Source organism: Pelodiscus sinensis, chromosome 5 (genome assembly GCF_049634645.1).
Source record: "Pelodiscus sinensis isolate JC-2024 chromosome 5, ASM4963464v1, whole genome shotgun sequence".
NCBI lineage: Eukaryota > Metazoa > Chordata > Testudines > Trionychidae > Pelodiscus > Pelodiscus sinensis.
The window spans coordinates 36,721,236-36,744,482 of record NC_134715.1 but is presented as its reverse complement, the minus strand read 5'-3'; the positions used below and the strand labels follow the sequence as shown (position 1 = coordinate 36,744,482).

Sequence of the window (23,247 nt, the reverse complement as noted above, 5' to 3'; positions counted from 1 at the left end):
CTACAGAGCGCGGGGCCTGATTCCAGGGACGGGGTTGCACATGCGTGGGGCCCCGGGTGGCACGGCGCATGCATTGCGTGCTAGAGGCACGACGCATGCGCCATGCGCCCAGGACATCACGATGCATGAGCCATGCACCCGGGTCCGCACTCAAGCGTCGTGCTCCTGGCGCATGGCGCATGCTTCATTTCCCTGGGCACGGGGCCCCCTCAGGCGTGGGGCCCCACGCCGCAGAATCGGCTGAATCGGCCTAAGGCTGGCCCTGGGTAGGTGGAGATAGAACTAGTGTTCTAAAAGCAGATATGAGTGTTGCAATTGTTCTCCTATGTCTAGACTGCAAGCCTCTTTCGAAAGAGGCTTTTTCAAAAGATACTTATGAAAAAGCTTCTTTTGAAAGAGAGAGTCTAGTCTGCAAGCAGATTTTTCGAAAAAGCAAACTGCTTTTTCGAAAGAGAGTCTAGACGCTCTTTTGAAAAAGCACAGTTTGCATTCAAAAGCGTAATTTCAAAAAAGGTGTTATTCCTCATAAAATGCGGTTTACTGCGATCAAAAAAACTGCCACGTTCTTTCGATTTACTTTCGAAAGAACACGGCAGCAGTCTAGATGCAGGGGAAGTTTTTTCAAAAAAAGACAATTTAAAAAAAAAACCCTGTAGTTCTAGACACACAGTTAGAGCAACGAAGTGAAAAAGAGGATTTCTGGGTTTCATTCCTGAATGAGCCAGTAACTCCCCACAGGGCACAAAGCCTGAGCCAGCACACAATGACATCAATAGAAAGAACTTCATGAGTTGAAATGGGCATGCGACCATGCTCTTAATAGTTCAGCGCTTCAGTTTCCCCATGTGTGAAATGGGTATAATACTTCATAAGGGTGTTGTGAGATTTAATAAATGCATGTTTGAGTTCTTTTTGATCTTCGGCTGGAAGGGAGCTATTTAAGTGCAATTTTTCTCCCACGCAGTAGTGGTTGTTGAAATCTTTGCTTCAGAAGGTTTTTCTTGGGTTCCCCTACATTTAGTTTCTTCTTTTCTGATTTTGCACATTGGAGCAGCAGGGCCATAGGATGACTGGTCCGTACATAGGGAAGGGGAAGAGTATAAGGAGGCTGCTCCATCCTTGCATTTCCTAAACAAGAGACTTTCACGACTGTACTTGATGAGCACCATGCAAGGCCAGAACTGTTGGCTGTGTACACCCTGTGACACACACCACTCCAAAGAGAGAAATAGGAAGCAATGTGATTGCTCTATCCCCCGCCTTTGAGCCCCCTTGCCCAGACATGGAACCCCTCTTCATAAGCTTGAGGGGAGAAAATTTGTACTTCAGAGAGAATCTCTTGCAAGTCGCCTCTCCCACTCCTGCTGCCATCCTGCACTCAGCTCACTGTGTCTCAGAGCAAATCCATCAAACACTACTGCATTGCTGGAGAGCCTTAATGGAGTATTTAGGTCATAGCAGTTTGATCCTCTAAATATCCTTCCACTTATATTATTAAAGAATAAATATCTCTAAATGTCTCTTTGGTGAGTCAAGTTCTGTTCTCCAGCTCTATGGGCACAAATGTTGCTTTGTGCTTGGACTCACGGAGGGGGTCTGGGATTGCCAGAGTCCTGCTACTGTCCCTTCCCACCAACAATGCAGGTGCTATTGATGGCAGAGGAGTCATGGGATGAAGGCAGCATCATCCTTATGTCTCTCTATTTAGAATATATGTATTTAGGATACACATTTCTGCAGAAACTGTGATGGTCTGACAGTCCACCTGACAGCCTCAAAAACTGATAGAGTAAAAAGGGCAAGACAGAGAGAGCCAAGTGCTGAAAAGCATCTTTCAAATATGATTTTCTTCCCATCTGATTCATGCATTAAATATTCTGCGCAGGGAAGAGCCTGGCCCTCACTCAAATTGTTGTATTCCTCAGTGTGACTTTTTTTCCTTGCTGTTTCTGACAGATGCATTGTGGACTGTACCAAAAAATGAATGAAGATGCAGCAAATGCTCTAGAGCTGTGCACCGATGAATTGGCCGAGACTGAAAGGTATTAATTCTTCCCAGAAAATCTTCCTTTTTAAGGCACCAGACACATTCCATAAATACTGGAAACTTATAAACAGCACTTTCCATGGCTTAGATCTGAACACCACCTTTTCTCTTGATGTTCAATCAAAATGTTGTGTGTCAGATATGTGTTCCTCAAAATTGTAATGTTTCCTTCTCCTAAGATCTCATTCCTACTTCTAGTTTTTCCTCTGGAAAACCATATCTGCTAATTTGGTCAACAGAAATAGGCTAAATTACTGAGTGTACAGATCTTGTACATGTTTATCCCGATTCTGTGCCCTATCTGAGGGAGACCAGAGCTTCTGGCTTGGCAGAACAGGGTGGTGGGACACCCTGAGGCCAGGTAGACAGGCTCAGTTGCATGACCAGCACACTTTGTGATGGTCTCAAGAGGACCCCTATGACCGAACCTGTCATAGGGACATTTAAAAGAATTAATAAGGTATTTTATCCTAATCCTTATGAAATGCTGGGTTGGTATCCTTGAAAATGGGAGTGGTTTTATCCAAAAAATAGCTGCTACAGCCTCAGCAGCCAAACTCCAAGCTTGCCCCTACCCTCCTGCTAATGTAGCTCAACTGTGACCTGGCAGAAATACATCTGTAGTTGGGACAGGAGAAGAGTTTCCATGCCACATGCTGATGAGGGCACCTTTTTTTGAGATGAGACGCTAGTTAATGGCAGTTTGTGATGATGGTTCTGTGATGGGAACTCCTGACTAACAAGATTCCAACCTATCTTGTGCAGGCACCGAACAGTTATTGCAGTGTAATGACTTGGCTTCTTCTGAGCTGGATTTGAATTGGTAACATAAAGTGAAAGACTGTCACATTGCCAGGCAATGAGCTCTAGACTTCCTAGATTAAACTGTCTATTCTTTGTTGTGTTTTGTTTAGGGATGGTAAATATGGACGTTTTGGTTCATATGGGAAAAACAGACCAAGCCATCTTGGGCTAGCTCATTAGTTGGTTTAAGGAGCATAATCTCTCACTTGCTTCCATAGAGCTACACCAATTTACATTAGCTGAGGTTCCGGAGCACAGTTCGTAAGACCCCAATAAAGGTTAAAGTTGGTGATAAATTTAAATATTGTCTTGGAATGCGCTAACATGTAAACAGGACAATGAATACTCATTGTGTGTTTCTTATTACATTTATTATGCTAATTCAGAAAAAGATGGGATGCTACAGTGAACCATACTAGCTGCATTGATCTGGATTTATCCAGTTATGGATAACTGAAACTATCAAGGTGCTTTCAGAATGATGCCTGCTATTAATTTAAACACTTTTGCCCGGTCTTCACTGGGAGTTTAGGTTGTATGTAGATGCATTAGGTCAAATTTCTAAACAATGAGACCACATCACCAAGCTTGTTTCAGCAACTTAAAGGGATGTTAAAGTCGATTTTGGTACTCCAGCTTTTTGAAGAGTAAAGCTAAATTCGACCTTGCATGGTTAACTTTATAGAAGGGCAGAGGTAGCTCTGTGGAATTCAAAGTTCTTGGCTTCTGGGAGTAGTGGTGACCGCTCTGGCCATGACTTTCAATTTTACTGATCTCCAGGTGAACTGGAAATGTCCCAGGAAAATTTGAATTTCATTTCCTATGGAACCAGCATGGTGAGCAGACCTCATAGCAGGCAGCACACCTGACCAGCATGTCTGACCATGGTTTTCCAGGGATGCAGACAAGCACCAGCCTGGAGGGTGCAGGAGATCCTTGAAAATGGGAGTAGTTTAATCAGAAAGTGACCTTATGGTCTTACTGTATGGTAGTATAAACCCCTCCTTTTCTTGTCCCACATAATCATTTCATTTCTCTCTCTTGATTCTCTCTGCCTGGGTGGAATATAAGAAGAGATCTCACTTTGTGCATCCCTTGCCCATCAAGATTAATGATAAGTATCCATTCCTACCTCTTTTGATGGCTGTTTGAAGACTGATTGAAAAACAAGTTCCAAAGTTTATCTTTTGAGAGAAGCGTGTGAGTATAATATAAATATGTGCACACACATGCTCTCTCCACCCAACAGTGAGCATGCAACATCTAGAAAGATGCCCATTGAAATGACTGATTATTCCAACCGTATTTTCAGTCATCTTTCTGGTATTAGAGTGTTCAGGAGTTCCTTGTGTGGCTGAGATGTTCAAAAGGATACTTACGTTTTACTGGTGGGTTATTGGTTTCTGCAAAAGGGCCACTCACACTACATTTGTTTGAAAAGGAAATAATTTTTGGTCTGCTTTGAATTTCTGTCTTACTGCTTTCTCTCTCACTGCCTAAGGTTCCACTTACATTTTCACTGTCTCTCTCCTCCCCTCCCCCATACCTTTCTGCATTTAGATGTAGAAGGAGACCATAATTTTCCCATTCAGAAACTTGCACACTATTTGAGTAATGGCTAATTTGCAAGGCAAACTGTGGACCCCCTTTCCATTAGTAATCAACACGCAGCTAAAAGACTGCTATGATTCTGAGCATGTGCTCAGTTCCCTTTTTTCATATGGGTAGCATACTAGTATTCATAATTCTCTGATACAAAGTCCACTGAAGTTAGTGAGTCCATTGACCTCACTGGATTCATCCTCATTCTTGCTTAGTAGGAATGTTGGCTCAGGTTCCTTCTGTTTATTCAGGCAACTATGTCAAGTAAACAAAGGAGGTAATTTATTGTCATATATGAAGAAATAGGCAGGAGCTATACGTCACGACAGAGATTCTGGAGAACAGAAACAACTGAGAAAAGGGAAAAGCAGAATGCTGTAAGGATACTGTTAAAGATAACGTCAAGACTCTAATATTGGTTATTTCCAAATGCCATCAGGCTGATAGCTTACTCATTTATCTTTTGGAAATTGCAGTGGTTAATAGATGCAGCTCCTGTTAATTACTGAGATCTTTTTTTAGATTGTTTTCAAAGAAACCAGATGTGTTTCTTTCAAGACCATGGCTCTCTATTGTTGTTGTGATTTGTATAATTCTTAAAATTAAGTGAAACTATTAAAGAACAATTGTTTCTTTTCACGTTAACAGCACACTGCTTCTCCAGATGTGGTATTTGACAGCCAAACAGCTGCTGGCTATTAAATGTGTCTTAAAAGCTCCATTCCTTTGTCATAAAGGGAACAGAAATGTAGCGACATTTATGGGGTGACAGGCAGATGTTTTGGCTGGAACAGTACTGAGCGAAAGTTGAAGTGATTTCTCTATTAGTCTCTATTGCACACACATTTTAACCCCCCTCATCTACTTTGCACTGTGAAGCTCTCAAGAAGGAAAAAATATTTCTAAACTAGCCCTTAACTCCAAGTCAATGGTGCCAACACATTTTTCTTAGAAACCTTAGATATCTCAGCTGAAAGATGCTGCCTTTGTTCATTTGAGTTTCCTTTTGAATGAATCTTAACTTCTGTAAATGTAGGCCAGCCTTTCAGCAATGGTTTCAGTACAACTTAGATAAATTTTCAGTTGTTTTTCTTTGTACTTCTGAATTTGCAGTGCTTAAGGGAGTAAAGTAAATTAGGTTGGAAATTCATTTACAATGTTTACTGTTTTCAAACAAAAAATATTGGGAGTGAGAAAGGGTAAATTTTGTAATAGTCGAAGTATAGATAGGCTGTTTATTGATATTGTATTTTTTGTGTAATGGAATATATTGCATAGATATATGAGCAGTAACACAGAAGTGAATTAATGGAATTGAAGTTCAACTCTGATAATCAACAAAAAGCCTCATGAGGACCACATACCCATGTGCTGTAACTTGGCCTAGCTTCATTTACTTCACTGGAGTTGCATTCTATAGAAGCTACACAACTCAGGATCTGGACACTGACATTAATCAAAACTGTCAAAGCCTCTTAAGACTGAAAAACTAGATTGGAAATCGTGCCCCCAAAATGGTTTTCTTGTAAGATTTCTGGTTCTTCCTGCTTCCGGTTGGGGTGGAAGTTCCCTATGTAAAGCATCTGTGGTGCTGAGACCTCACTGTAAATCATCTCAGAAAAGCCCTTTGTTTACAGCTGGACGTGGGGTATTTCATAGTTTCAGTGACACAAGTATGGTGGACATGCTGAAATTATATGAAGTAGATTAGGCATGAGAGAGTGTTAGAGATCAATGGTAATGCACTGAGAAGCATAGAAAACAATCCCCAAGACCTGTGACTCTGCCAATTTCTGAGTCCTATATTCCATTTACATAGACAACCACCTACTAAGAGCCAAGAGCTGGCAAATGTTGTACCAAGATGGCCAATGGGAAGAAGCAGTGTACCCTCTTCCCATTTCATAACCATGCAGGGCTGCTGACAGAGGGGTGGGAAAAGTGGTAACTGCCTTGGGGCCCAGTGACTTAAAAGCCCGGGCCCTTTAAATCACCACCAGACCTCCACACAGTGTGCTCCAGGCAGCTCTGATGGCTGGAGGAGGGGACGTGCGCCATGGTCCATGTGGAACTGAGGGCTGGCTGCTCTGCCCCTGCCCCTTCTGGGAGCATGAAGCCAGGCCCCCATCACTCAGCAAGGCTGTTGGCTCACCTTTAACCATGTAACCCAAGACTTCAATGGACCTATGGACATTTTCAATAATAGACAAACTGCTGTGAGTCTCCTATTCCTTTCCATGCCCACGAGAAGCATGGTTGTGCGGCTATCCTCGAGACTCTACTACTAGTTGCAGAGTTTCCATGCCTTGTATGCCCATTCTGGTTCAGTTTTATTTTGGTTTTGCTCAAAGGTTCAGGATTTTCCCTATACTACCAGTCCTACCACAGGGTGATTTCACTTGCTTTATTGGATGCAGTAGTGGCTCTCCAGACTAACCATATAAAGAGGAAGCAATGTGTTTTGTAACCCAAGTAAGCTTTGGTTAATCCTGGCTCATTGATCTGCACAGCTGATGATAAAAGAAAAGAGGGTTTGGATCTCATTACATTCTATCTTCCAATTAGAACAACATAATGAAATAGGAAAACTGTCAGAGATTAGATAACGATATGTAAATAAATAACATCGAAGGGCCATGTAACCCTATTGTTTCCTCATAGTTTGGATGTTAAAACCAAGTGCCACAGAGAAAAATGTGAAAATATTTTGTTGAAGAAACCTATCTGCAGTTGACATTTTTACAGCTTGACTGTATGGGAGAAAGTGATATGATCTTTATCCAGGCATCTCACTAATCACTAGAATTGAAAAGCTCAGACAATGTGACTACCTGGAGCTGTGAAAGTAGAGACAAGTAGTTTTCTTGATCTTAAGGAAGATATGGCCTGAGTCATAATTACTCTGAGAGCTAGCTTTTAAATTTATTCTTTTTAGATATGGGATGCCGCTGAAGTTTTTGCCCTCACGCCAGTACAGCTTTAGATAAATGGCTGTTAACTTTGTACATATCACTGTGTAGGAGGTACCATTCAAAGTCTTCCCCTATGTCAGGTGGGAGGGGAGACTGAGTTCCCTTCATCCAGGTGGCTTCCTGAGCCCCACACACTGCCTCTGTGCTGTTCTACAGATTTGTCTCTACAGTATTAGAAAAGTCAAGAACTGTCTTTTTGTTTTGCATTTTGGTGAGAGAAAAAATGGAAAATACTCCGTTTTGCTTCAAACCAAACTGTGTGTGTGTGTGTGTGGGCGGATGTTGTATTTTTCTTGTTCAGCCCCTAACCGAAAAGTGAATGATTCTCTCCGCTCTACTTTACAGCAGTTTCTGGGCAGCAACTCGTGCCAGTAAAGAATTTGGGGGCTGTGACACAGTACGGTAGTCGGGTGTTTATCTTAGGACTTCAAAATTATTCCTTTGGGTTCTGTCTCTCACCAACCTTTTTCTAAGGACCAGAGTCCTGGCAGCTCACTGAAGTCAATGATTGTCTTTCCATTTAATTCAACAGGGTGCGGGACTCATTCTTACACAAGAGGAATATTGTGCACCCATCACAAGATCTTGTGCTGTAAACGTGTTAAGTGTAGCCTCAGTTATAAAAAACAAAAAGGGGTTTGCAAGACCTTTCTCCCAGAGACTTACAAGAATTACATCCATGCTTCCCCTGTTATATGCTGACTTGGAAGTCAAGAGTCCAAAATGAAATCAAACTCAGCCCTCACCACCCCCATTTAATACTTATGATATGTTACATCACTATTAGGCTATTGCATCAAACTGCTGGAAGATTTGTACAGACACATTTAAAACTAGCATGATGGCATGGGGATGAGAAGGAAGGTATAATTCTAAATTTGTGTTCATCTTCCACTTTTATTTAAACATGCAGAACTTCTTAGGCAGCGTAGCTCTTACCCAGAATTTCCCCTGTGATTCAGTTTTATGACTCACCTGCTGGCCTCTGGGGTAGTCTTCTAATTCCCACTGGACTGTGTGGTGAAGAAATGTTCTTGCTCACTGAATTATTTCACCCACCTTGTCTCAGTCACTCAGTATATTCAATCTCCCTCATATATCCGGAGATATGTGTACAAACTATAGAAGTATTGCACGATGAATACACCACTGGTCTAAAATTGAAGTAATCTGAATTCTGTTTTTGAATTTGCCACAGGCCTGCTGGGTCGCCTTGGGCAAGTCATTTCATCTTTCTATGCCTCAGTTTCTGCATCTGTAAAATGGGGGAAATGATATCAATCTCCTTTATACAGTGCTTTGAGATCTACTGACAAAATGAACTATATAAAAACTAAGGCTGTGTCTAGACTGGCATGATTTTGCACAAATACTTTTAATGGAAAAGTTTTTCCATTAAAAGTATTTGCGCAAGAGAGTGTCTATACTGGCATGTGCCTTTGCGCAAAAGATTTGCTTTTGCGCAAAAGCATCAGTGCCAGTATAGACGCTCTCTTGCGCAAGAAAGCTCCGATGGCCATTTTAGCCATCGGGCTTTCTTGCGCAAGAAATTAACTTGGCTGTCTACACTGGCCCTCTTGCGCAAGAATACATGCACAAGAGGGCTTATCCCTGAGCGGGAGCATCAGAGTATTTGCGCAAGAACCACTGATTTTGTACAGTACAAAGTCAGTGTTCTTGTGCAAATACTCGCGGCTAGTGTAGACAGGCGGCAAGATTTTGTGCAAAAGCAGCTGCTTTTGCACAAAATCTTGCCAGTCTAGACGCACCCGCAAGCTGTGTCTACACTGGCACCCTTTTCCGTAAAAGGGATGCTAATGAGACACTTCGGAATTGCAAATTCCGCGGGGGATTTAAATATCCCCCGCGGCATTTGCATGAACATGGCTGCCGCTTTTTTCCGGCTTGGGGTTTTGCCTACTTTCAAGTAGGAATAAGGGATCTTCCGGAAAAGGGCTTATTTTCCGCAAGATCCCGTCTAGACTGGCGCTTTTCTCCGGCAAAACCCCGAGCCAGAAAAAAGCGGCAGCCATGTTCATGCAAATGCCGCAGGGGATATTTAAATCCCCCGCGGAATTTGCAATTCCGAAGTGTCTCATTAGCATCCCTTTTACGGAAAAGGGTGCCAGTGTAGACACAGCCTAAGTGTTTGTTAGGTATGTATGTACATACCTAACCTCTGAAGGTATCTACTATATATTCTGGAGAGTTTGTCTGTCTGTTTGGTGAAAAACTTCTAAATGGCAAGAGCTAGGACTACCAAATTTGGTATACAGCTTCTTCTTATAATAACTTAAACCAATGTAAGGGTTTGGCTGTGCCAGGTAACAGCATGTGCCTGGAATGGGATTGCTTGGAAAACAAAACAGAAAAGAGACCGAATCACCAAAGCAAGTACAGTCCTCAAATTTGACATAACTGAGAGAATGTTGAAAGAGACTGAACCAAGATGAGCCAGAAAAATTGGATGAACCTGGAATAGGATTGCTTCTCAATAAACCTTACAGAAAAGAGATACAATGGAGAATTTAGGGTAGTGCTCTGTTTTAGGACTACCGCACAACGCTGGGTAAATCTGCTAGTACATACATTACTAAACCTCTGAAGCAGCATCACGTTAGAGTAGCATTGGATTTTGAGTAGCATTGAGTAGCAAGCCATGTTATTACACTATACAAATTGGTCACTGTTTCTATAAAAGAGCAATATTGGCCTACCACCGTGCATTAACTAAATCTCAACATAAAATGTATCCGTTACCTAGACTATATTTGAGACAATTAGGGATGTATTATTATCTCAAGATAGAGCTGACAACCTAATGAATGGAAATATCCCATTGACCCTCAGTGTGCTTTCTTGTTTATCATGGAAAAAACTAATGGGTCAAGATTATGGAACATGGAACTTTTTGCCTCTATGCCACCTAATCTCAATTGGAAGTTAGTGTCTGCTGGATGTTCACTACCATATTTGAAAAATCGGTGGTCTTAGTCCTTTAACAAATGACCCAAAAAAAATCACATGACCAATTCGGCACTGAGGTGGGACATCTCAGTGAAAAAGAGAACAGAATAGGCATACGGAGACTAAACTACCTTCTCACCCCTCTGGCAATCACTTCCACTGCGGATTCAGCATGAGATATTGGCAGAGAGATTCGGGGAAAATATTGCTGTCCCTGTTATAGCTGGTCAGTGGCTAATTTGCGTCTTCAGGCCTGCCCTGTACATGGTCACTAAATGCTCTGGAAAAAAATAGTGCAAGCGTCAAGCAGCAATCTGAGTCACAGCTATAAAAAACTAACTCAAAGTGAAAGTACTCAGTTGCTCTCTTTCACACTTTCTTTAAAAAGCTCCAGCTCTCCTGAGATCTGCAGACATGAATGATTTGCACTGGATGCGTATTTAACAACTTCAATATTTTCAAGATTTGTGAGCTGCATGTTGTGATTCAGGGTGGGTGGGTTGGCTGATGGCAGAGGTGAAAGTAAGCGGGTGTACAACTCCAGCAAAAACAGGCTGAGCTGCTGCAAAAGCCAAGAGGCCTATTTAAAGAGCTGGCAGGGACTAGGGATGTTACATTTAATTAACTAATTGAATAGTCGATTAGTCTAAAAGGGCGTCTCCGCCGATGAATGGTAGCAAGAGCCCACTTCAAAAGCAGAAGCCCCACAGGGAGGGAAGGGCCAGCACCACTGGCCCTGTGCTCCTTGTGGAGTCTCAGTCTTTGAAATGTAGAAGAGCCCAGAGGCTCTTGTACATTTCAAAAGGAAGCCCCGCAGGGAGCGTGGAACCAGCGAGGGACTCTTCCACTGGCCCTGCACTCTCGCTGGGGCTGATGTACATTTCAAAAGCAGAGTTGCAGCAGAAGAGGTGTGCACAGAGATAGCTTCAGTCCCCACTTGCACCATTTCTGTTGTGCCTTTGCCTCTCCTGTCCCCGGCAGAGATGGTGCTGGGGGGAACCAGCTTTTAAACTGGCTCCCCCTGCACCATCTCCTGCTCTCTCTCCCCCCCCCCCCCCCCACACACACACCTTGCTGCCTCTCTATGATTGAGGCAGCAAGGGGGGAGGGGAAGCGACTAGTCACATCACTAGTCAACTACTCGATAAGCTTCTGCTTGTCGGATAGTCGACTAGTCGCTTACATCCCTAGCAGGGACCTGGGTTGCCAGTAAGACATTTGAAGTTATTTTCTCTGCTGACTGATGATATTCTTCACATCACATCTGTTCTGTTTCCTGAGTAGCTGAATCAATTCTTTGTGTTCACAAAAGTACAGAGAGGTCAATTTGGTGTGTCCGCTGCAGAGTTAACCTACATGATCTGCACCCATGTTAGCCTAAACTGGCTATGAGCAGCCAAGTCACAAAACTCTACCTACATTACTATGTCCTTGCTGATGCTGCACTTCTGACTGCTCTCTAGAGGTCAATAGGAGGAACTACTTCATTACAGCTTTCTAAAATTCCAAGAAGCTTGGCTGTGTCTAGACTGCAGGGTTTTTTCGAAAAATTGCCTTTTTTCAAAAAAACTTCACCTGTGCCTAGACTACAGCCATGTTCTTTTGAAATTAAATCGAAAGAACGCAGCTTTTCTTTCGATGGCGGTACTCCTAATTTCACGAGGAAGAACGCCTTTTTTCGAAAGTGCTATTTTGAAAAAAGGCGTTCTTGAATGCAAACAGGGCTTTTTCGAAAGAGAGCATCCAGACTGCCTGGGTGCTCTCTTTCAAAAAAGTGGCTTGCTTTTTCGAAAGTATTGCTTGCAGTCTAGATGCTCTTTTTCAAAAGAGGCTTTTTCAAAAGTATCTTTCGAAAAAGCCTCTTTCGAAAGAGGCTTGCAGTCTAGACATAGCCACAGCGAAACCTTCTGAACTCTTTTACAGAGTAGAATATTACATTGCTTATTTAGTGCCAGATGCCTTTAATTTATATGGTTTAAAATTTTACATACTTCACAGTAAGTTCCATACACCGAATTAACAAAACTTGACTTCACACTTTTAACATACAGAAGCATAATATTATGACAATGGTCAAGAGCAGGCAATCCAAGGCAATGTATTATCAGACAGCAATTGGGCAATGTTCTGTAAATGGGCAGCTTAGGAAACAGACTCAAGCCCAGATTTGTATTAGTTCTTTCTGAAGGGTGGGAGATACAATTCTAAATAGTCAATTAGTTTTATATGATCCACATTCAAAATATGTTAGTAGAATGAAATGAGGAGTTAAATTTGTCCTCTTGACAATCATCCCCCTCCCCTTCAATTTCCCATATGAATTTTCTGAGACATCTGTTAGGAAATGCACTTGTAGTGTTTGTATTCAATGAAGGGAAGGCTTGGAGAAGCTTTTAAATATGCTGTAGGACTATCCAGTGGCAATCTATGGGTGACTTCAGTGCCTGCCTGCTGTTGTTTTATGCAAATGACCTCTACAGTGCAACCTCCATTGTCCTAAATCTCACTTCTGTAAAGCTGAATCTGAGTCATGGTACCAAGCTTGAGCAAGGACATGATCCTGTTTCATAGAATGGGAGATTTCAGTAAAATGTCTAGATTGTACGGACAGTCTGAAGGTAAACAGGCCTATTTATCTTCTGAGGCCTTCTATGGCAGGCTTCAGAGATTGGCACACCAGTGGTAATGCCAATGTAGGCTGGTTATTGCTGTTTAAACAATTGCATTTTCTACATTTTCCTTTTGTATTTGACCTGGGCGGGTGCTTATAATGCTAGATATTGCCTGTGCATGATGTCTCTGCAGGAGCCAGTGAGCTAGGAGAAGAGGCGCTGCGAGCAAGTCACTCCTCTTCCTGGCACTTGCACTCTGCCCATACTTTCCAGTCTTCTGTTTTTGCACTGCTGATCTGGGGGGGGGGATCATCAGCAAGTCAGGGCTGGATTCCCCTAAGAACTCAATGATTTGGGGTGTCCTAGATATCTCTTGATAGCTGAGATTGAACTATAAACCTGTTGTACTGGGGCAGGATGATGTAAGAGGAAGCAATCGGGCATGGTGTGAGCACCTTTATAGGACTAAAGGCAATTGAGATTTCCTTTCTTTCGTCACACTTTTTTCATAACTCTGAACTCACTCATTAATCATTTGTTTAGTGTGTATAACGCATGATACGCAGAAAGGAAGTCAGTCCCTGCTCATAAAAGTTCACAGTTTAAAATAAAGATAAGGAGAAAATGGCATGCCCTGGGAATTCCAGTAGTGGAAATAAATAGCTATTTACAATTTGTACTCAGAACTTGTAGCTCAGTTCTAAGTACATAATGAAAAGGAACAGCTTTGAAGGAGAGATTTGATGAATCTCCCTTTTTGAACCTTCCACCTTTGCCATGGACAGCTGGATCTTGCTCAGCTAATGTGGTCTTACATTTCTAAGACCTGAAAGGACAGAGCTGTGACTTGATCCTGAAAGGTAGTAGGGACAAGTTTGGGTCTGACAGCCAAAGGGAAATACTGAGTATATTTAGAACACAAGACAAACCACAGGAACTATAACAGAGCAAGGACACGAACATTTCCTGGCAGAAAAGTTATCGGCATTTCCTGGAATGCTTGCATTCAGATAAGTCACTGAGTGAGAATGCTTGTCCCTAATAAAATGTCACTCCTAGTTTGGCGAGAACTGGCTTTTCCTGAGTTAGGTGGTTAGTAGAAGACTGATGGTGTTCCTCACAAATGACGTTTTCTGTCTTTCCCTCCCCTTCCTTTACTCCCTCCCTTCCCCCACACTGCTATTTAACTGTACACATATCTGATTCCTTATTGATCAAGTAACAAAGAATTCTAGTTGGAAGAGTTAAGTAGATCCATTGGCTTTTAACAACCACTCATCTTGCCATCCACAATAACACATATGTTAACATTACCACATAGGGAAAATCAGACAGAACAGGGCAGTTCTTTATTTTAAATAAAATCATTACAAATGAGCTTCCATATCATCCCCTGCTTTGCTCAGAGATACTGAAATGTCTGCTTCCACCTTTGCTCCAATCTAAGGGTTCGTTTACACTGAAACACTATTTCAGGATACCGGAGTATCCTGAACTAGCTAGCCTGTGACTTCACAGCAAGCCTGCTATTTCGGGCTCGCTATTCCGACGTCCCTGCAAACCTCATTCTATGAGGAGTAAGGGACATTTCAGAACAGCGCTTTATTTTGAAATTTGTTGCTGTGCAGAGAGCGCCAAATGATGAAACAAGCTATTTTGAAACAGCATCAAAATAAGATATGCAATGCGCATAGCTCAAATTGCATCCCGAATGACCCGTAGGGTGAAGCCATAAATATGCCTGGGTAAGGACATGTGTTCACTTGATGTAATATCAATTCACAAAAAGTATTCCTAGGAGTGCAGCCTAAATGAGGGCAGAATGGAGTTTTAGGAGGGAAAATTGGTACTTAATCCACAACTTCAATGAGCAGATTAGGTAGAACAATGAGTGCAAATAACCATTGCAGCAAGGGAGACTGGCTGGTTCTCCAGTGAATTGAGGCAGTCCTTTGAGCCAAATTAACTACAGATCTCAAGGCGTAGACCTTCAAGGGCTAGCCTTCTGACCTAGGCTATGAGTCAGGGGAAAACAAAGTTACACCAACTCCAGGGCAAGCCACTAGTACGTTTTTCAACTTCCTCTGTCTTGAAGTAATACTTTTTCAGCTGTCCAGTAACCTCCCTCCCACCACACAGACATAGACACACTTCTAGACTAAATTAGTTTAATAATTTGAACTTCTTCTTCTAACTACCCCATTCAGACAAATTGAGATGTACTCTTCAAATGCTTCACAAGAAGCGAAATAATCAAGCAACCCTGTCAGTGACCATTCACAATTTCTAATACCAGATGGATGGACATGGATACCTGCCTGCACATGCACGCGCACACTCACACAGTAGGTTACTACAACATCAAAATGTAATTTTACTATAGCACCCCATAATTGTGCAAACAAAATCCTGTGTGGTGACCTACATTGTGCTTGATCCACATCAGAGGTAAATCAATTAAAGTGGAGCCTGAATGTTTCACTCAGGCTGTGGAGACTTATGCTTTCAGCTTGAGATGCCCCTCTTTCAGTCCCTGGTATTGGCCAAGTTGGTGGCTAGTCCAAAGACGCTCATTGCTCGTTAACAATACACTAATCCAGCAGGTGAAAAAAATAGTGTACCTAGTTAGTGGGCAAGTCCCTTCATTTCTGGGCCTACACGTTGTTGGGGTAGAGATGTCTTTGGCTGGACTCAATTTTATTCTTCCCTTCCCCCACAGTTCAGCAGTCCTATGGCTAGTTCTGGTCCTACTGACTGGAGGCTCTGACATTTACATTAGATATGAAATTATGGCATTTACATTAATTATGAAAAAGAATTCAGTATACTTTTCCCTAACTGTGCCTAAATGATTGCTTTGATGTTATAACTTCAGAATACTTCCAGATGTTATCAAATGCCTTTAATTCTACTACATAATGTGTAATACATATTGTCATGCAATGCTAATATATTTCACACAGTAGGATACTGATGGGCAGTCTGAAGGAGTGGAAACAAATGATTTTCTCAGGGATATGGATGAGAAAGCATGGGGATGTCATAAAGCATGATACAAAGCCATTAAGTCCTACTTACGTGTTTAATTAACAGAACATACAAACCAATACACCGATGCACAATGTTGTACAACAATACACATTTTAAGAATCTTAAACATATGTTGCTAATGTGCAGGTTGTAGTCTCTGCATTGTTTTGTAGTTCTATGCTAAGAATAAGATAAGGAAAAAAGCAGAGTTTCCCTTTTCTAGTGTAAAATTTTCTTTGTATATAACTCGATATTAAAAGGGTCAGGGTAGTTGAGCCACATTATACACCACCTTTATTTCATTTGTCCTTTGTAGCTGAAGGCTTAATATTTATGTCTCATTAAAGTATAATCCTTACTTTGCATTCCTGTTGAAATGGGTTGCTGCTGCTCATTTTAGGTGAAATTCATCCTGTGTAGTCCACGCATTGGTTAATTCCTACTTATTGTCTGAAAACAGAGATTAAATGAAGTTGAGACACATGTAGATCTTTGTGTTGAGAGTGTGCCCAGGGTGAAATTTCATTTTCTGAGTTGATCCAGCCAAGGGACAAGTACTTCCCCCAACTGGACCCTTTGTAATTAAACTCAGCCAAGTCATGTACATCATAAACTGTCACTGGAAATGCTTGCTGCTGCCATCTGTGGCACTGTCAGTGTTATTGGGGTGTCTTCAGTGGCATAATTTTAGTGGAGACTTCACTTCAATCTTTGTTATGCACTGCACATAATCACTTTGGACTTAAATGCATCTTAGTCTGGAGCACTCTATAACTTGAACGTTATCCATAATGATGAGGGATTTCTACATTGTCTATAACTTCATTTCACTGTATAAAAAGCATCAAAGAGACTGAACATTTCTAACTGAAAGTTACAGTAATTCCCATAAATCCTAGATCTCGGGAGAAATGAATAAGTATTGTCAAAAAAGTTCAAACTGCCCCTTTTTAAAAAGTGTTCACTGAAAACTGATTTTAAAAAAATCTGAAACATTAAGAAACTGTTTAGTGAAAGTTTTGTTTACTGAAAATCTGGCCACAGTAAATGATTTTGATAACATTTTTGTTTGATTTAAAAGTTCTGAAAAAAATGGAAAAGGCACAACATTTTTCACAAATCCCAGGAATGACTCACAGTGTTTATGCACACAATTTTAATTTTAAGGGAATTTTTTTACCAAAAAAAATCCCTTTCTTGTTTGAAAAATCTAAGATAAACTGATTCTAGTTGTTCTGTTCTGGTGATTTTTGAAATTCTGTGACTCCGCTTTCCTCTTCGGTGCCTGTGGGCAAGGGTGAAGGTAGAGAACTAGTGAACTTGTGATAAGTACTGAACTAGCTTTTCCATAGATTGTGCCACATAAGGAAGATTGACCAGAAAAAGGACTCCCTGAATTCTTTCCTTTATGCTTTAGCAATACATTATCATTTCCTTCTAAGCAGGTGTGAGAGCATAGAGCTTGATGATGAAATAAGACATCTGATAGAGAAGAACAGTATTTCACAGTCCCGTGAGAACTCGGAGTTCATTACCCAAGAGGGTGTGCTCAGACAGATGACTTCGCGTTCCCTGGAGGTAAGCAAATGTTTCTTTTGCAACAGTTCGTCTGTAAGAGAAGAAAATTGAGGGGATATCTCCTGTTGTACTAACTATACACAAACTTCCTTGATTGCTGAACACACTGTAAATTCTCTCACCAAGCCACTTCCTGTTACTAGGGAAACTGTTTAAGTGAGAAGATGCTTTTCTTCAGTAGTTTTAAGAGCCCCACTAGATAGAGGACATTTACATAGGGATAAAAACCCCCCTCAGCTGTCTCGGGTCAGCTGTCTCTGGCTCATGGGCTCAGTCTCTGGGGCTGAACAATTTCTAAGACAGGGTTTGTCTACACAGCAAAGTTATTTCGAAATGACAGCCGTTATTTCGAAATAACTTTACCGGTTTCTACACAGCCAAACCGCTATTTCGAAATTAAATCAAAATAGCAGAGGGCTTATTTCAAAATAGGTAAACCTCATTCCATGAGGAATAGCACCAATTTCAAAATTGCTTTTTCGAAATAAGCACTGTGTAGACACTTCTGTTGAACAGGGGGCCTCCAGCCCTTCTCAGGGTGCCCTGGTGGCCACTCAGGGCACAACCAAGAAAACTCCTCTCCCTCCCCCCCAGAGCCATTAAAAGGGTAGACTCTGGCCAGAGTGCCTGTGCCAGTTCCAAGCCTGCCAGCCCAGAGCCAGCTGTTGCTGCACCTAACCCAGTGGCCCCAGCATGAGTCAGGCAGCCAGTGCCAGCCAGCCCTCCACAGTTCCCCAAGACCAGTCTGCCAGCTCCCAAGAACCTGCCAGGGGCCAGAGAAGGCAGGCACCTGCCTGGTCCAGTGCGGAGATCAGGGACCTAATTCAGGTTTGGGGGGATGCCTCTAACTCCATGATCTCCGCTCTAAACCATTTACAGGCAGATGGCTGCCGGCCTGGCCACCAAAGGCCACATGTGAACCCAGGAGCAGGTTTTCATGAAAATAAAGGCTCTGTGGCAGGCGTATGCCAGGGCCACAGGAGGCAGCTCCCAACCAGGCGCAGACCCAGGCCCCTGCCTCTATTTTGATGCCGTGGACCGCATCCTGTGGGGCAGGATGGTCTGTGCCCCCGAGCTGGTCATCAACCCTGTTGCAGAGCTTGCTGCCGGCTTCCCAGCTACCGCTCCTCCTCCCACTCCTTCTCCCCCTCCCGCTTCTTCCTCCCCATATGCCCAGGGATACCGAGGCCCTCACATCCATGGTGCTGGGAGACAGTTGGGCTGGTGAGACTCCCAACCCTGAACCCTAAGCTTCTCCTCCTCCCTGCTAGCTCCCTCCTCCCAGGTTTTCCCCTCCCCTCCCCTCTCCCACCCTCCCTCTTCCACTCTCCCACTTTCTTTCCCCAGTCTCACCTCAGTTTATTCCCCCCCCCCGCCCCAGTTTTGTTCAATAAAGAGGCTTTGTTGTAATGAACATGTGTCTTTTATTGTACAGCAGGAAGCGGGGTTAGGGAGGGGTAAGGGGAAGGATGTGAGGGAGGAATGAGGCACAAGCTCCCAGTGGGGCACATCAGGGAGACTGTTACTGCCTGCAGCAACACTTCCAGGAGAAGTATCAGAGTACCCAGGGGCGGGTCCGGCTCCATGCTGCAGAGTGCTGTGGTGTCCTGAGTGAGGGCAACCAGAGCATGCAGAGAAAAAAATGCTTTGCTGTCCCTCAGTGAGGTAGGCAAGAAATCAAGGAAACCTTAGAAACGGCTGTCCTGGGGGGGGGTCCCTTTAAGCACAGATCTCAGATACCTTGTGTGGCTGTTGCAGGAGGCTAACTCCTGACCTGATGCCCTGCGAGAACTGGTTTTGGCCGGACTTAAATGTGATTCAGCATCCTATCAGTGTGGACGTGCTATTTCTAAATAACAAAATGATATTTCGAAATGCATTTTGTGTGTAGACGCGTTATTTCAAAATAGCTTATTTTGAAATTAGATATTTCAAAATAACGCTGTAGTGTAGACGTACCCTTTAAGAGATTTGGGCTTGGACTGGAGCTCAAGCTCTGGGATTCTGTGAGAGTAGGAGGTCTCCAGAACTTGGGCTCCAGCCCAAGACAAAATTTCTACATAATTTTTAGCCCCGCAGCCTTAGCCATTTGATCCAGGCTAGCTTTAGCAGCTCCCCTTTTCTCTCTGGGTAGACATGGCCTGCATTCTGACTGGCCAGTTGGACCTTTCGAGTAATGATATCTGCCGATACTGTGAGATTAATGATTTAACACAAAGGCTGTGTCTAGACTGGCCAGTTTTTCCGGAAAATCAGCCACTTTTCCGGAAAAACTTGCCAGCTGTCTACACTGGCCGTTGAATTTCCGCAAAAGCACTGACGATCTCGTGTAAGATTGTCAGTGTTTTTGCGGCAATACTATGCTGCTCCCATTCGGGCAAAAGTCCTTTTGTGCAAAACTTTTGCGCAAAAGGGCCAGTGTAGACAGCTGAGATTTGTTTTCCGCAAAAAAGCCCCAATCGCAAAAATGGCGATTGTGGCTTTTTTGCGGAAAAGCGCGTCTAGATTGGCAACCGACGCTTTTCCGCAAAAAGTGCTTTTGCGGAAAAGCATCTGTGCCAATCTAGACGCTTTGTTCCACAAATGCTTTTAACGGAAAACTTTTCCGTTAAAAGCATTTCTGGAAAATCATGCCAGTCTAGACGTAGCCAAAGGGGAAGAAGGGAAACAAAAATAAAGCCGCTTCTGGGGAATGAGAGGTACAGACGGGGGGAGCTGGTGGAATAGAAAAGAGGGTCTGAAGAAGCAAATGTGATGGTTTAGACTTTCCTCTCCCCCTTCCAATGAAAAAAGGAGAAGAAACTCCTCTCTCTCCTACCATCAGGAAAGGAAGGAAAAGCAGAATAGTGCACCCAGGCAGGGAGAAATACTGTTACTATTCATTCCACCACCTGAAAGGAATAAAGTGGAAACCCGCTTAGTTTCCTTTATGCCATCATCACATGGAAAAGGATGTGGCTGAAAAACACAATTCCTAAGTATGTTGCAAGGCATTAGCGGGAAAAAGAGTGAAGATGTGAGACTATGATGAATCAATTTACAGGTATTTCACAGTAAACCTCCCGAATGACTTGCTGTGAGAGCTACTCAGGAAGTTTTCCAATGAAATTGGTTTTTGCCAGAAAATTCCAGTTTGTCAAAACTGAAACTTCTTTGGAAGTAACACACCTGGGTATGTGTGTGCATCATGAGCTGGGAAAGTTTTGCAAGGCGTGTCTCTTGGTCTGTGCTTGTGTCCTGGAGCTCCTTTTCCTCAGCTCTGAAGGCACGGGGGGGGGGGGGGGGGGGGGGGTGCAGATCAGCCATCTTTCCAGGTCCTGCTTACCACTTCATGGCTGGAGTCAGAATTCTCTGTGTCTGAAGGGTCTTGGCACTCTCTTTTTGCACATGAAAATACGATTATATACAGTTCTTAAGGGAGTTTGGAGCCTTATTATAGTTCTTATAGGTTAGTTTTTGCCACTTCGGGGACCTTCCCGCTTTCCTCTCCCTGGGAGAAGGACTATGCCCAGAGTTCCAGGGTTTAAGAGTTGTATCTCCTGTCTCTGCTCCTCAGTCAGTGACAGCAGAAAAACCTCCACCAGAAATTGCTACATAGAGGCACTCCTCTACTTGGGCAGACAAAACCAGTTATCCCCCGTGATAGCTGATAGTCTTGAACAGTGGTTCTCAATCTTTTTGCTACCGGAAACCGGCAAACCTATTCACAAACTTCTGGCAGACCGGTATCATTGTATTTGCATATCTGCATATTCATTATGCAAATGATGAATGTGCAAATGTGCAAATACAACTATACCGGTCTGCCAAAAGCCCAGCCCCCAGTGCCAGCCCTAACTCCTAGAGCCCCCCCCCATCCCCCACTGCCAGCCACTGACCCCAGGGTGCCCTGCACCCAACCCTCCCAGCACCAGCCTCTCACACTCAGAGCCCCCCAGGGCCAGTCCCCCATCTCAAATGCTTCGGTTCCAGCCCCCTCCCCTTAGAGCCCCACCACCACCACCAAACACCCCAATACCAACCTCCTGTTTCCAGAGCCCCACTGCAACCAATCCCTACAAAACTCCCAGTGCCAGCCTCCAATATTAGCCCCATCCTTAGAGCCCCCCCCAGTGCCAACCCTGCTGCTATAGTCCCCTCCCACTGTTAGCTCAGCCTCCAGAGCCCGCTAGCACTAGCCCCACCTGTGGAGCTCCCAGTGCCTATCCCGTCCCCCTCACCTAGACTTGCACTACTGCCCGTGTGGCAGCAGTTCTGGGGGCTGGGGTACACTGCCCAGTGCCTGCCCTCCCGCCACAACTATTGGGAGAGGTATGTCCTGCCCCACTTCTCAGCCAACCAGCGCCTGGCAGGGGCGGGCTCTCCTCCTGGCTGTAGAAAAGCACGTTGCTGCGTGGCGGGAGGACCACACAGTGAAGGGTCTCCTCCCAGCCACAGAAGAGCACTTCCCTGCTGGGCAGGGAAGAGACCCCATCCCTGCCCAGCGCTGGTTGACTGAGAGGTGGGGCAGGACACACCTCTCTCAACAGCCAGTGCGAGAGCAGTATGCCCCAGAGATCCGCTGATCTAGAAAAGCAGGAATATCAAAAGAAGTTGGGCCTGTCTATTAGCTCACTGCAGACTCACCTAACAGAAAGCACTACATTCACCCATGGATGAAGAGCTATTCTATTTTACTCGCCAATAACAGCCAGATTCCTGAAGCATCTCACTAGGAGCTTCCTACCAGTAGCAAAGCCTACAGTTGAACCTTAGTCTTGCACTGTCAGTATTTCTCAGGCCACCCTTTGAACAGCTAATGTCTCACTTGTCTACGAAGGTGACTATCACATTGTCTGGGAGGGTGACCAAGGGGAGGGCGCTCATGTCTACCATGCCATTTGCTGCTTTTCATAAAGAAAAATAATTCCCTTGTCTCCACCTAAAATTAAATCCCAAGGTAATTTCTCAGTTCCACATAGATCAATCATTCATGTACTGATATTCTTTCCAAAATATCCTGCCTCTAGTGTGGAGCAGAGGTTTTGTTCTTGTGATGTCAGACGGGCTTTGGTGTTCTGCCCACAAAGAATGAAAATAAATAAGAAAAATTTCTTTTGCCCTTTAAGCAATCCACTCAGATCCTTTCCAAGAGGATTTCTAGCTGTTGATCACGTATCCCTCCTCTGGACAAGATGAGGGCCCACCAACTAGGACACAGGCAACCTCAGTAGCATCTCTCCAAGATGTACCTGTGTGGGATATTTGTAAATTAGCAACCTAGAATTCCATCCACACCTTCATGAAGCATTATACTTTAATCTAAGCCTCTTCTGCAAACACAGCCTTGGAGCAACAGTATCACGGACATCAATATTGCCTGCACCCTCTTACCAGCCTGTTCTTTGACTACTATTTACTAGTCATCCACATGTGGAATACACATTCCACTTGAGAAAATGGAGTTTACTTGCCTGTAATGGGAGGCTCCCGAGATGTGCAATACCTATCTGCCTTCCTCTACATGCCCTCCTTTGCCTCTGCCTCTGATCATGAAGTGCTTTGCGGTAGAGAATAGTCTGCGTCTCCCTGATGTTCAGCACAATGGGCTGCAAAGCACAAGCATGGACCAATGGACACGCCATTTGCAACATTT

The 23,247-nt window shown here is 43.6% G+C and overlaps 1 protein-coding gene across 1 annotated transcript in view; it reads left to right on the top strand.

The window, feature by feature from the left end:
• The first annotated feature begins 1,980 nt into the window (after positions 1–1,980).
• TNIP3 (TNFAIP3 interacting protein 3) overlaps positions 1,981–23,247 on the top strand; it is a 68,719-nt gene continuing 47,452 nt past the window's right edge. The window contains exons 1-2 of the mRNA XM_006125584.4: positions 1,981–2,042; positions 17,480–17,612. Coding sequence (XP_006125646.3) covers positions 1,981–2,042; positions 17,480–17,612 — 195 coding nt within the window. The remainder of the gene's footprint in view (positions 2,043–17,479; positions 17,613–23,247) is intronic.